Genomic DNA, 15,428 nt, shown 5'->3' on the forward strand with positions numbered 1-15,428 from the left:
AAAATAACGACTTATTTAGTGATGGCCGATTTCAAAACACTGCTTCATGAAGCATCGGAGCATAAATGAATCAGTGTATCGAATCATGATTCAGATCACGTGTCAAACTGTCAACGGCTGAAATTTGGCGCTCCGAACAGCAGATTCGATACACTGATTCATTTGTGCTCCGATGATTCCTGAAGCAGTGTTTTGAAATCGGCCATCACTATAATTCGTTATTTTGGGGGGGTTTTTGGCGCACCAAAAATATTCTCGGCGCTTTATAATATTAATACTGAACCACTGTACTCACATGAACTAATTTAGATATGTTTTTAGTACCTGTATGGATCTTGACAGAGGAAATGTCATTGCTTCCTATGGAGGCCTCACGGAGCCATCGGATTTCAACTAAAATATCTTAATGTGTTCCGAAGATTAACGAAGGTCTTATGGCTGTGGAACCGCATGAGGGTAAGTAATAAATGACAGAATTTTCATTTTTGGGTGAACTAACCCTTTAAGCTCAATAAAAAATACTTGTGGTATAATGTTGATTACCATAAAATTCATTTCCACTTGCCCATCTTTTTCTTTAAAAAAAGTAAACATCTGGGTTCAGTGACACTGGTACTTACAGTGAAAGTGAATGGGGCCAATCTGTAAATGTTAATAATACTCACTGTTTCAGTAGTATAGCCAGATGTAAACAATGAGTGTTGACATGATTTTAATATGATAAAATTACTTACTATCCTTTTCCATAAAGAATGTCCAATTTTTCAACTTTGTTGCCATGACAACATAATAAAGAAAATGAAAGATGAGTCCATTTTTTTTGTAATCAACATTATGCAACAAATGTTGATTGAGCTCAACTTGTATTGAACCCGGAAATACTCCTTTGATTGTACTCTACTGTTTTTGGTGTTTTGCAACCCTCCCCTGTGCTCTTGAAGGATCTTATGCATGGTAATGCCCAACCCACATCCTGTGTCTGACTCAGACTCCCATCTCCAGTCTGCATGCGACCAGTTGACTGTAGTAGCGCTGTATTCATGGAGCTAGGTTACCTGCAGCAGTAGTAGGTCAAGGGGCCGTGGGCCCCATCCCAGTAAAGAGTGTGAGTTATTGTGTGAGTCAGTGCTGTGATGAATGACTAGCCCCTAAAGGGAGCTCCCTTCCATAGCGGTGCCTCATCAGCAGCAAAAAGGAGTCCGGTCGATGACTGGGTAGGCAAGAATGATCCCTTTCGCATACTCAGGCAGGCCGTTAACAGGACGCGGGGTTTTATTGGATTCGACAGCAACTGGCATCCAGGGGGAGGCTGCGGGGCACTGGCCTTTCACAGAAGTGCCCTTTTCTTTCTACATGTGCTAAACGCTCCAGCAGAATGGGGGAGGGAGTGTTACGGATGAGAGAGAGAGGCGGAGAAAGATGGAATGGCAGGGGGCCTGCAGCTGTGAGAAAGATCATTCTGCTTTCTCAAGATAAGCCTATTCTTTCTATGCTTTTTTGCTCTCTACCTTCTCTCTTGTTGTCCTAAGGCTCACCCTTGCCCTACGCATTAGTACCAGGAGCTGGGTTTTGGGTTGATCGAATTGACCTCACTTGGAACTATTTTTATAGTCTGTATCATCATGAAAAGATATAGTAGTAGAATTAAGTGAATTATCCTAACTTAAAATCAAGGTGGAAGACCCTAACTGCCGCAAACAAGATTGTTTGTGTTTTCTTTGCTTTTGAGTTGCTTAATGGTACTTGACCCCTTGGTGGACAAGTGTAAGATTTTGTGCATCAGTTTTCCTATCATCACGGACATAATGGTGGATTCTGCATTATGATTGGTTAGATCGCCTGTCAATCAAACTCGTCTATTGTTAACGAACTAAAAAGCATTTTGCCTGCACACTGTAAACCCCAAGAAATTCTTTTTTCCCCCCTCGGAACTGATGATTTTGTTCTTTTAAGCCATGCTTTATTTGCAAATTGTTGTGAAATTCAGATTTTTTTTGCACAAAATTCACAACTTGGTTGGGAACATTTTATGTTTGTGTTGATTCTAGAAATAAAGATGCATTTTAACCACAAATATATATATATTTTTTTAGGATTCAGTCCTTTAGCAGTTATCTGGAAGACATTATCAGTTACCGCTGGGAACTAGAAGAAGGGAAGCCCAATCCACTGAAGGAGAACCCGTTTGAGGAGCTACCACCCCGCACACAGGTGGAGCTTTTGCACAGACTCTGTGACTATCGTCTTGATGCTGCTGATGTCTTCGACAGGCTCAAGGTAGCAACCTTGTTTACATGTGTCATAGCATACAGCATACAGGTTTTGCATTTGTTTGTTTAATACTCACCATAACCGAAGCGTTTAAAAAAGAGATCCTGGGTTTTGCAGGGCCTGGATGCAGACAGTTTGCGTGTTGAGCCTTTGGGCCAGGATGGGAACGGGGCCCTCTATTGGTACTTTTACGGTACACGGCTGTACAAAGAGGAGCCAGTTGAAGCGATGTCTCCACAGTACAGGTATGATGATTTCGCATTTCTATATACACACATACATGAATCATAATATGCTAAAAGTTGTGAAAAACATATACGTACCATTTTCACAGTGACTCTTATGACAAAATGTCTGAGAAGAAGAGAAGAGGGAGGCCACCAAAGAAGAAGTCTGAGGATATTGATGTATCAATGTAAGGACTTCTTTAAACATCTGTTAAATGCATTGTATGACAGACACATACTAGTCTTACTAGTCATAGTTTGAATTATTTAGAAAGATACGGGTATAATCTTGTTTGTTTCAGGGAGGAGGATGGGGAGGACTCTGTGAAGGAAGAGGATGACAGTGTCGAGGAGTCTAAACCCGGAACAGGTGAGAAACTGGTTTTGCTGGTTTTAGGTGAAAGATATAGGGTTATTGCAGAACCATTTCTCCTTCATTTTTATTCTGCAATGTAAGTGGCTTACAGTGCCCATGGCAGCTGTAATGCATGTCTGCTACAATGTGCATGAAATGTTCTTTCAGCAAATCATGAAATGTGGAGCTTTCATGACACAAGTTGAAATGAAATGCTAGCAACCTTGCCAGCAGTTGTAGCTTGCCTTCACAGAGATTTCTAAGAGATCAAAGCTCAAATTACTGGTTGGTAGCTAGATAGATTTGACAAATTATTGTGATGCTTTGATTTATTATAAAACAAGTTTTTAACTGACCTCCCAACATGAATTGTCCTTGATTATTGATTCTTTTTCTATATCTGTTAATGAGGTGCTGTTTGTGTAATGTGTTGTCAGAGCGCGAGCGTGGGGTCTGGTCTCTGGTGTGTGACACCGAGGAGCAGTGGGTCAATCTGGCCGAAAGTATTAAGGACAGAATCTCTCCTCAGGACCGTCACCTGCACCGCATAATCACTCAGAACTTCCTGCCCGAGATCAGTAACATGATTGAACACAAGGTGAGACTTACTGCACCTCATGTGATGTGATGTAATGATGAGTCATGTTATGAGTCAAACTGGGATATAGGTTATTATCTCAGTAGAGACTGCCATCTCTAGAAAAAAACAATAGTGACATATTTTAGTTAAGCAATATCAGTACAATATTTAAATGACTCTTGAGACAACGAGAATTCCCTCCTACAATGAAAGAAAACATTCTTAGAAATAAAATTCTTCTCAACTAATATTCTCTTAATTTCTAAATTAATATGTTTAGTTTAAAAGACATCTTAATGTTCTTATTTTTTTAATGATTATTTAATGATTATTCAAGTTAGGTGAGTTTACACTGGTTGTACAGGCAGCCTCAAGAGTAGGCAAGTATATAATCAGATATCAAGAAAAAATTCAAGATTTGCACACAAATTTAGAAGGTATTATTATTATTATTATTATTATTAAAAGGGCTGCCCTCGACTATAGATTTTTCTAGTCGACTAGTAGTTGATCATTTAAGGCATTAATCGCGTTTTACTGTTATTGTGATTTTACAGAAATAAAAGTAGACCCTTTTACAGTTTGCATAACTCTTAACTATATGAACAAAATGACGGGGTACTTTAAGTTAAATTCAAGTGATCGCATCGGTGCCTCCATGTCATGCAGTAAGCACGCTCTCCACACAAGCAAGGATATGCGCCAAATAATAGCGCACATTTATCTAGGACTAGGCTAACATTAGAGCAAGTGGACTTGTAAAGTTGCTACTACTTACATGTTTCAAGTGATAAGTCATATTTGATGTCGATGAATGATAGCCGAATGTTTGGATTTCCTGCCATTAACAATCTGTCCCTTGCTGACTACGTGACTTTGCCACTTCATCGACTAATTGACTAATAAAATCCTGGTTGACCAAACCTCTTCTTCTAGTGTATTAATGGTTAGTCGACTATTAGGGGGCAGCCCTAATTAAGAATTTTGTGAATCCAGTCCCTGGTATTTTTGCTGATGATTTTTAATACCAGTACATGAGTGCAATTCATGACTGGTCTGTATTGGCGTGAGATTTTGTTTTTCAGAAAGCCTTACAACGTCCATTGTCCTTAGGGACAATCACAACATCTCCAGTTGTTTTTTGTTTTTTTTCCCCAAAGGCAGTAAGTATCTAAAGTGCATTTAAAAATTGTTTAAATTTATGTCATTTTCATATGCACATAGATAATAGAGGAACTAGATAGTAATCTTTTTCTTACCAGTGAGAAAACTGCCTATATCAGATGCATGTTGGTATGCACATTTTGCAGTGGTGTTGACATGTCATTTCCGTGGCTAATCAAGACCTATTAGAGTGTCTCGTTGCCATAGCTACCCCACTTCCAGCAATCACCATTACATACCCTCACTGTGAAATGTACATCTTGCTTCAGTGCTTCCAACATTATACAGCTTCACATTTCTTACACCTGTACGCTGATCTGCAAAGAACTGGATACTTTCTTTTGCAAACTTGATGCAACGGGTTTTAACTTGGACAACTGCCTCTTCAAATCAAACCCTACACCCACTCTCTCTCTCTCTCACACAAGCACAGTCTCACAGCCCTGTCAGAGCCAATCCATCTAGCCGTTGCCATGTGGCAGGCTCTCACCTTGAGGTGAGCTGGAGCATGGTGATTGACGGCATGCAGCGCTGCTGGATTTTTGACCTCTTAAGTGGTGATACCACAGACACTCCATCTTCTAGCATGGGATTAAGTGTTGTAGGGTAATACACAAAGCGGAAGATCCTGAATATACTGAGATACGGGGGAAGGGGGCTGATTTTGATGGGGTTTTGTCGCCAAGGGCTGTTTGGTTTTGCAATGACACTCTTTAGCCTCCTGCTTTGGTTAAACAAAGGGCATATTTGGGAGGGGCCAACATCCCCCCCCAAGTGACCTACCTGACACCCACATATGTGTGTAACCACAACTGACAAGTTTTTTTCTTCCCCAGGAGAAAGAGATGAAGCAGAAGCTACTGAATCCGCCTGAGGAACACAACAGCCACACTGAACAACATGGCACTAAAGAGAATGGGGTGGGATTTTTTTTTTTAAATCGGTATCAGTACTTTATTGTTTGTATATGTGATGTAAGTTGTAGTTTAATTTATGCATTTGTGTGAAGCAGACAAGAGTCACAATCGAGGTGGAGAAACAGAGGGAAGAAGACCTGGAAAGGCAAGTCCTACTCGCTGAGCAACGGAAAGAAGAAGAGAGACTGCTTCAGGAAGAACGGGACAGAGAAGAACAGGAGCGAGTCAAAGCTGTCGAGGGTGAGTCACACTTTAGGTAACCAACAACCAAAGTTTCCCCAGAAGCATGATCAAACACACACTGACGCTAGAGCACATTCTGTGGTCTTGTCTCAACATGGCGGTTTTGAAATCCGCATGCTTTTAACCCAAGGCTGCTTTAATCGTACAAAGAGCTGAGCTAGGGGAAATGATCAACCTCACTCCTCGTGAGAATCAACCAGCTCTGATATTCTCTGTCAGCGGGTTAATTAACTCTTGATTGTGCTGCTGCTGATGGGCCTATCCACATTAATGTATTATGGATGAAGATCGAGTCTGCAGTTCTCTCCAGTGGCTTCTTCCTCAAGCTCTTTTAATCCTCCCAGCAGGGTGTGTCAGTCAGGGCCTTTAATGTCAGCACATAAAGCACTTCTCCCCTTTATCTTGCCTGTGCCCTTTGATCAAATGTGCCTACTAAAGCTGCCTGATGATTTGCTCTTATTGCTACTTGATTTTTGTTTGCCAACTTTTCATCACCTTGGACTAGGCACAAGTGGGCAGGTAATAAGTGTAAAACTTGGCTTTATTATTCCGTCATTCACTGATATGTTTTTGTGTTGTTCAGAGCGTGCACGTAGAAGGAAGCAGCGAGAGGAGAAGGCCTGGTTGCTTTCCCAAGGGAAAGAACTTCCCCCTGAGTTGCTAAATCTGGAGACCCACTCACCTATTCGTCGAGCACGTCGCACCAAAGAGTTGTAAGAACTCCCAAACTTGCTAATAGTCTCCAAACACACATTTGATGTTAATTTTATTGCTAATTAATCTGTATAAGCTTTTATGTGTAGTTTTTTTTTTTTTTTTTTATGGTGGTTGTTGCTATTCGTTACTCACTTCTGTTTCTGTATTGTAGTTATGACATGGATGACGATTACACTGCTCTCTACAAAGGTACGTTTGGACAATGGTGATTGTGATGTGGTCAAACCACAGTGTTCGTTTCCTCATTCAATACTTGCAGCAGTTCCACTGAATTAATGTAAAACTTTTTCTCTTCAGTGTTGGAGGCCCTCAAAGCTCACAAAGACGCCTGGCCCTTCATGGAGCCTGTTGATGAGTCATATGCCCCCAACTATCATGAAATAATACAGGTGGGCATACAAGCCGCTATAAAGAAATTTATTTGGCCTTGTTAAGTATAAATCAATAAGATGTAAAAAAATGTTTCATCAGACTCCAATGGACCTGTCCACCATTGAGAGAAAGCTGAATGATGGGGAGTACGTTGCCAAGGATGAGTTTGTGGCTGATGTAAAGCTTATGTTTGAGAACTGTCTGGAATACAACGGAGAAGAGAGTGGTAAATATGATCAAGATAAACAGTTTTGTTAGCCAGATTGGCATCTAAGCAGAAGTGAAATTGTTTAACAGTAATCTACTCAACAAAATGTAGGAATGTGTAGCAGTGTTAAAAAAATTAATAAGCAAAGCAAGTCATGCTAGTAGTGGAAGTATGTAGAGAGGCTCTGACATTGATTAATAGAGAGTGATTGAGCTGTCCTCTAGTGCGCCAGGTCCTGCAGTGCCACAGAGACATTCCAGCCCCACAGATCCCCTTCCTGGAGCCATCCATCCATCAGAATGCATTCCCCTGGGGGTGGTGGGGTCAGAGGTCAACTGTGGTTCTGTGACCTAGATGGTGTGCTTGCTCTGCATGGGGAGATGAGATCAAATGTGTGTGTGCTAATGCTTACCTGTCTGTATTTCCTCAGAATACACAATAATGGCCGAGTCCTTGGAACGCTGCTTTAGCCGAGCCCTACTGAAGCACTTCCCCTCTGAGGATGGTGACACAGACGAGGAGTTTCACGTGAACAGTGAGGACCGTGACCGCAAGGATAAGAAAAAGGGCAAAAGTCACAAACAGTCAGGTCCTGAGAGCTTGATCAGAGCCACTGAGCAGGTTCAAAAACGCAAAACGTCAAATAGTGGCAAGGGAAACAATCAGCAACAAGACAAACTCAAATCCGCTTTACAACCCCCTCCTCCACACTACAGCAATGGTCCCCCATATCCTCATAACTTCTACCCAGGACAGCAACAGGCTGGCATGTTACATCCTGCTCAACAGGTTAGACCACACTCTCGGTTTCTAAATTAGTTTGTTTACAGCTGAAACAACAGCTTTGAATATTATACTGAAGTTCTCCCTGTACACTTGTTATTGTCAGTACTTCATAAGAGATGTGGTCTTTTTGCATACAGTTTCAACGACCTGCAGATCCTTCAGGACCAGGGATGTATGCTCAACGTATGATGATTGATCCCCAATATCCATATCCTGGACAGAGACCCCTCATGTCCAGGCCACCGGGGGACCATGGAACTCAGCATATACCTCACTACAACATGCAGGCATGTTATATTCAATCAGCAGTATTAGTTTTGATCATTTAAAATTGGTCTCAACTTGATGGTTGTTTATAATGTTTATCTTTTTTTAACAGGGTTCCCACATAAATGGTCCACATCTTGGTCCCAGATACCCAGTTGGACCTGATGGCCGGCCGCTTCAAGCTCATCAGCAACATTCCTATCCTGGTCCCACTCATGGTCCTTCTCTTGGCCCAAGGCCAATGGCCCTTCAGCCTGGAGGCCTCTGTGCCCCTCCACCTGAAGGCAAGATGTACCCTTCACGCCAACATCCAGAAGGGCAGTCCATGCAGCCTGGGGGGAACCGGTACTCTAGCCCAGGTGTCCCAATGCATAGTTCCTACCCTCCTTATGGCCCCCATGGCATAAACATGCCCAGGATGTGGCCACCAATGAACCATCAGGGGCAGCCGACACCTGGTGGACCTATGATGCAAGAACAGAGTGCGACTAGCCAACATCCATACAATCACAACATGGTCCGTCCTCCACACAATACCGGTTATGCAATGACAAATGGTCAATATAGAATGCCCTCTGTTAACTCCCAAGGTCCTACTGGTCAAAGACCTCCAGGGGCCCCTCAGGTCTCAAGGCCACATTTGGCATCCATGCTTGATAGTCCCGAGATGATCGCCCTCCAGCAGCTCTCGACCTCATCAACTCATCATGTTGGGAACTTTCAGTCCACCCCACAAAGTGGTGGTAATGCTTTAGTTTCTGCTACACTGTCTTCTCCTGAAAACCATCTCCTCAGGCCTTCTAGAGATTGTGTTGCAGACAACCAGCACACTCCAGTATCCCCCAAAGGTAAGAGTGGTATTCCTGGCCATATTTTTGGCATTACACTATTACATTTGATGAAAATTATATAAGTTTAATGGCACCTCCATGATTTAACCACATTTTAACACTACTGTATATTCTGACAGGTTCAAGTCCAAAACCTGGTGATAAAGAGTCCACCAAGACTGCTCTGACTGCTGACAGCCATTCTCTTCCCAATCCAACAGAAACATCTGAGCATCCTTCACTAGAAACAGCTTCAGCATCTGTGTCCACTCAAAGTGTGGAAGGTCCCAATCATAATGAAGAAAGACGTAGACTGTCAAATCCAGAGGAAATCCACAATGGTGACCAGCCTAATTGTCAAACCCAACCAGGTTCCCTAAAGCAAAAATTTGTGGATGATTCTTCATTTCCCCAAAATGGTCCTCAGCCAATGCCCCATAAAACCCCAGATGAAACTCCCCAGCACCCCTCTCTACAAATCCATAAACATGTTCCACCACAGTTTCTTCAGAATGGTTCTCAACGTCAGTCTCAGAATGTTCCACCACATATTCTACAGAATCTTCCTCGACAGATGCCACAAAATGCATCTAATCAGTACTTTCAGAATGGTTCACAGCAAATACCACACACTGGATCTGTCAGAGGCCCACAGGCAGGACCTCTTCATGGAATGCCACAGATTCCACCTCAGGGGGGTCAGCCAGGTGTTCATCAGCCTGCAACTCTCAGCTCTCTACCTCCTAGCCACCCTGTATCCCATCCACTTGCTCAGCCCTCTCCGGCTGATCAGGGAGACCAAAGGCCTTGTGAGCCTACCAGCAGGAAAGTATCAGGTGAGAGTACAGCTCCCCAAGACAGCAGCAATGCTAACATGAGGACTGATTGTACCAGTGGGCTTTATAAACCCTTCAGTCCAAAGTCACAAACCCAGCTGGGAAGGCAGGAGCCAGCACTCCTTCACAATCAGGCTCCTCCAGCACACTCTCAGGGTCCAGACAGCAACAATGTGGCCCAATATGGTGTAAGTGAGCCAGCACACCAACACTTTGGCCCACAGATGGGTAGACCATTACAACTGTCAAATCACCAGCCTTACCCAAACCAGGGACCTCCATCACAGGGTAATAACCCTCATCAAAATCCTGCACACTATCCTGGTTATCACCAGCAAGGTGTTCCATACCAGTATCGCATGGCTACACAACATCCTCAGGGCCACCCCAGCATGCATCCTCAGTTCCAGCAGCATCAGCAGTTCTATCAGCACCACCGACATGGCAGACCTGGATTTTCACCTGAGGAGTGGCCTAGACCTCCATACCAGCCTCAACACCCAATGATGCCCAATTCTTTCCCATCACCATCCGTTGGAAGTTTTAATGGACGACACAAGGACAACAGCATGTCTCCACATGGCTCAGATGGATCTGGTGGGAGCTTAATGTCACCCAGTCCTTTACCCGATGGGTCTCATAGCAGTGCATTGGAGAATAGAGAGGATGGCAGCCCTGCCAAGCAAGCAAGAACTGAAGAACCTTCTGAACGCTCAGAGAGCCCAAAAGAGATCTTGGACCTGGACAGCCACAATGCTACAGCTCGACATCGTACTTCAGCTCAGCTGCACCCCAGTTTCCCATATGGGCCTCGTGGCATGCATCCCAGCATGCAGCAAAGTGGTGCTCATCCACCCCATATGATGGCAAGTGGGCCGTATTCTGGCCAGCAGTTTCCCAGTGCACATTTTGCACCACAGCATCCTCATCCACATTTGATGGAAGCTTTACAGAGGCCCCAGCACCTGCCTTTCTCTCCAGGTCAAACTCGAATGACTATGTACAGGCATCCAAATGTTGCAGGGCACTTCCAGGGAATGATGGTTCCTCAAAGAGCAGTGGTTGCAGAACAGTTACTTCGCACTGGGTAAGAGATCTCATTTACTTCTCAAATCTTATGACATAATTGATCTGGATCCAGAAGAATGATCTACTAAGGGGCCGTTCACACAGAACGCGTTTTTCTATTCCAATGCGCTACTTTCCCATTGGTTTTCTATGTAAACATAGAAAAACAATGACGGACGTGCATGACCGTTACGCTCGCGTCTCGCGTCTTTTGCAGCGCCTAGCACATGAGCGCCGCGTTTTTAAGACGCCGTGTCAAGTTAAAAGAATTTCAACTTTTGCACGCAGCGGCACCCATCAATGTCAGTTTCAAAACAGTGGACCAATCAGAAGAACTCGGAGGCGGGGCAAGCGTTGCGAGCTTCTGTTTACAGTAGCAAGTTGGCATGACAACTGTTTTATATGACTGCAACATGGCGGAGTTGGTGCTCATTATCATCTTATTTTCTTTTTTTCTTTGTCAAAACTTGTATCTGTCAATTCTTGTTTGCCTATTTCTATTATTTCCGTTATTGTCGTTATTGCCTCACGTCTCAAAAGCGCGTCTCGAGACCCTCGCATTCTACGCTGCGCTTTTTTTTTAAAACCACTCCTGAGCGCCGCGTCTTGCGTTTTTAGACGCAAAGACGCATTCTGTGTGAACGGCCCCTTACACATTCATCAACATTTGTCTATATAATGTTTTCACATAAAATTTCCCTTAACTGTAGTAACACTTTTTCTTGTCTGATAGGCACCAAATGTTAGGTACGCCATCTCCCAATGGCCCAGGCAATAAACAAGGAGTATAAGGGAAAAAGGAAAAAATAGATTTCTTTGGCAACCCGAGGAAAATGAACACCTTCTACAACACTGCTATGTCCTGGAATATACAAGGAAATGGAGACCACAAGACAAATTAGGGAGATTGATTGTGAATATTTGCTGGAAAAAGGCAAGTTATTGTACCAGTTGGAGCCCTGGTCCTACCCACTTAGGAAAGAGGTTTGCTCAATGACCATTGGACCAGTGAAGAGCGGTGAATCTTCAGTCCTGTTAATACTGTTTATACTCCAATGGAATGTCTTTGGACTCATTCTCTACAAAGGAACAACATCTCCAAGCTCCTTTACATGGGCTGTTTCTTAGGAAGTAAAGAAACTGAATTTCCTGCCAATGAGAAGAGCAAGATGCCATTTACCAGTTGGTGTTCCATTCAAATTAAACTCAGGTGTAGTAAAGAACGTACTGAGACTACTTTAGCTTTTTCCAAGCTCTATGGACAAACTATGTTGACTTGTTGAATGTTCTGTGAATGATTTTAGATGTAGTAATTCAACTCAAGGAATAAAAGATGGATCTTCTGCTCCACTGGGAAACACCACACCTGGAGTGTATTAACAATGTGGTGTTCATCTCAACTAAAGCATAGTATCCACTTTATTTCTGGTGATGTGCATTCTTTTTAATGCCACTTCAGTTTGAAGATTGTCTTTGATTTTCTTAGACTGGCAGAGAATTTGGCTGCTCTATTTGTTATGCACTAGGAATAGTCTTTCATACTGGAATGAGTGGCCTTGGACTTAAATTAGATGTGTGCTTCTTAGTATGGGACTAAATTCTAACTTTTCACTTAAGTTGTCTCTATCTCTGATGTGTTGTCTTGTTCCTTATGGATGTGTCCTGCTGGATTATGTGTGCACAGAATGAATCAGATTTCAGATACAGACACAGCTTTTGGGATTCCTTGAAGGCTGGTTTATTGTTTGTCACCTGATATCATTCATCACTGATCATCAATCTTAAAATGTTTTTCGCATATTGGAATGTAAGTTGAATTTGTCACAAGAAATAACCAGTCACAATACTAACAATGCATTGGATGAGAGAGTATATATCAGCCTTTACACTGACTTGTAAAAGTACCCTTGTAGCTCCTTTTATCAAATGGGAGAAATGTCGATGTGCTCATATTTTACATGAATGCTTCCTCTTTTAATTCAATTTACTGAATATGTCCTCAGGGTGTAGTGGTTTTAATACGGGTATTGTCAAATTAATATTCAGTGAAAAAATTACAATGAAATGTCACTGGAACTGTGATTGACTTCAATTCATCTGTGATCTTCGGTACAGACACAGGAACCAAACAAGCAGTACTTGTGGTTAATGTCATTTGTCACACTGTTCTTTGAATTAGTCTAATATTCATTTTAAATGCTTTTTTTTTTAAATGGGGGAGTAGAATAGTTTTATTTTCATTGCTCCTATTGTCCTGCACTAACTGAATTACTTTGAATATCTGCTTGTTTTTTTTATGTGTCCTTGTGATCTGTCTGAATTACTATTTTATTCAGCTCGTCAACAAAACATCAAATAGTAATGGCAATTTGTGAGAATATGGCAGCAAGAATATCTACCTCATAATGCCAGAATGTGGCACATTCTCTATTCCCGTCATAGATGCATGTAAAGATCTTTTTTGTCACTTGTTTGTACTCTGAAATACACTTTTTCATGATTGACGGCTTGATCCTTAAATCAACACTATAGCCTTAATATATCCACTCGCAAAACCGAATGGTCATTATTAATTTATCAGTGCCAAGTTTGAACATGATTAAAACATCTGCATTCCACTTTTTGAATGTTGGTGTTTACAACCATAAGTGAAATGAAGGCACGGTTAAAATTTTTGCCCTCATTTTATTTTATGGAATCCACACTTTAAAGTGGATAAGTGGTTGTGCACCTTGTACGAGGGATTTGACAGTGATTTTTGTGGTACACTGAGATCTTCTGTCCCAGAAACCTGTGATGGTGCATAATGTAGGGCGAGTATTTTTATGGACATGTGAACTGTTTATATGTATTTTATGAACTAGGGATATATATATATGTATATATATATATATATTATATATATATATGTATACTAGCAGCTGTGAGTTGACATGGACGTTGTCCACTATTTTGTACCTGTCTTAGCTCATAAGTGAAGTTGTATCACTTTAGCAGTCTGTCAGAGGACTGTCCTACTCCACTGTTAATATGTAAAGGGATGATTTAGTTGTAATGAACTACAAGAATGTGTGAATTTTGCTGTGTACATATGTTTTTTTTTTTTTTTTTCATTCACTTATTGGTGGGTATTGGGTAACAGATCTGTATCTCTTGAAATCCACCCTTCAACATCTCTGCTGCCATCTATTCTGTCTGTACTAGTTAAGTAACTAGCTGGTTAAATGTGAATCATATTTATTTGCTCTTATGTTTTGTAAAATTTTGTCTTTTTAATATAAGTGTTTTCTTTTCATGTTTGTTTTGAAACGGTTCACTTTACCTCATTAGCGAAGATGGAATCCAAAACGACACCTGTAACTTTCATTATGTGAAGTTTACAAGTTCTTACCTGAATAACAAATTATTTTGGAAATGGACCGAAGTATTTTCTATACTGTACATTTCTTAGAATAAATTACGTTTCATTAGATTTTGCTCTTTTCAAGTTGTCAATTTTCTGTGCATTTACTCTTATGAAAACGTGCATGGCACTAAAAGTATGTGGCATTATCTAAACCTTGGTACCTTTTTTGATAGTGGTAACTTAGTTAACATGCATGGTTTCACAGACCAGGCTTAAACCTAGTCCCATACTAAAATGCATGTTTGAGCTGTCTTAACTGAAAGCAACTTGCACTGACAGTAATAGGTTTAAGGCATGTTTATAAAAGCTACTTAAATATCCAACTATGGGCTACTCCTAGTTTAATCTAAGCCCTGTCTGTGACACCTGGCCATAATGTAATAATGACTTGGTTATAAGCTTGATTACAATTTTTAATTACTCGTTAAAGGGTTAGTTCACCCAAAAATGAAAATAATGCCATTAATTACTCACCCTCATGTCATTCTACACCCCTAAGACCTTCGTTCATCTTCGGAACACAAATTAAGATATTTTTGATGAAATCCAATGGTACTTCCTCTCTCAAGATCCATAAAGGTACTAAAAACATATTTAAATCAGTTCATGTGAGTACATTGATTCTACCTTATTATAAAGCGACGAGTATTTTTTGTGTGCCAAAAAAAAAAAAAAAACGACTTTTTAACAATATCTAGTGATGGGCCGATTTCATAACACTGCTTCTTGAAGCTTCGGAGCTTTACGAATCAAATCAGTGGATTGGAGCGCCAAAGTCACGTGATTTCAGCAGTTTGGCGTTTGATACGCGACCCGAATCACTGATTCGACTCAAAAGATTCATAATGCTCTGAAGCAGTGTTTTGAAATCGGCCATTACTAGATATTGTTAAAAAGTCGCTTTTTTTTTTTTTTGGTGCACAAAAGATATTCTCATCGCTTTATAATATTAAGGTAGAACCACTGAACTCACCTGAACTGATTTAAATATGTTTTTAGTACATTTATGGATCTTGAAAGAGGAAGTACCATTGCTGTCTATGCAGGCCTCGCTGAGGCATCGGATTTCATCAAAAATATCTTAATTTATGTTCCGAAGATGAACGAAGGTCTTAGGGGTGTAGAACGACATGAGGGTGAGTAATTAATGACATTATTTTCATTTTTGGGTGAACTAACCC

At 41.4% G+C, this 15,428-nt stretch overlaps 1 protein-coding gene across 1 annotated transcript in view; it reads left to right on the top strand.

The window, feature by feature from the left end:
* The window catches only part of LOC125248065 (cat eye syndrome critical region protein 2 homolog), a 34,391-nt gene extending 20,078 nt beyond the window's left edge, over positions 1–14,313 (top strand). Inside the window, exons 3-18 of the mRNA XM_048159654.1 lie at positions 2,094–2,277; positions 2,389–2,516; positions 2,606–2,686; positions 2,801–2,868; positions 3,291–3,451; positions 5,434–5,517; positions 5,610–5,754; positions 6,341–6,470; positions 6,626–6,663; positions 6,772–6,863; positions 6,946–7,072; positions 7,485–7,843; positions 7,978–8,127; positions 8,220–8,955; positions 9,078–10,860; positions 11,575–14,313. Of these exons, the coding sequence (XP_048015611.1) occupies positions 2,094–2,277; positions 2,389–2,516; positions 2,606–2,686; positions 2,801–2,868; positions 3,291–3,451; positions 5,434–5,517; positions 5,610–5,754; positions 6,341–6,470; positions 6,626–6,663; positions 6,772–6,863; positions 6,946–7,072; positions 7,485–7,843; positions 7,978–8,127; positions 8,220–8,955; positions 9,078–10,860; positions 11,575–11,632 (4,324 nt within the window). The 3' untranslated portion in view covers positions 11,633–14,313. The remainder of the gene's footprint in view (positions 1–2,093; positions 2,278–2,388; positions 2,517–2,605; positions 2,687–2,800; positions 2,869–3,290; positions 3,452–5,433; positions 5,518–5,609; positions 5,755–6,340; positions 6,471–6,625; positions 6,664–6,771; positions 6,864–6,945; positions 7,073–7,484; positions 7,844–7,977; positions 8,128–8,219; positions 8,956–9,077; positions 10,861–11,574) is intronic.
* Positions 14,314–15,428: the final 1,115 nt, after the last annotated feature.

Source organism: Megalobrama amblycephala, linkage group LG15 (genome assembly GCF_018812025.1).
Source record: "Megalobrama amblycephala isolate DHTTF-2021 linkage group LG15, ASM1881202v1, whole genome shotgun sequence".
Taxonomy (NCBI): Eukaryota; Metazoa; Chordata; class Actinopteri; order Cypriniformes; family Xenocyprididae; genus Megalobrama; species Megalobrama amblycephala.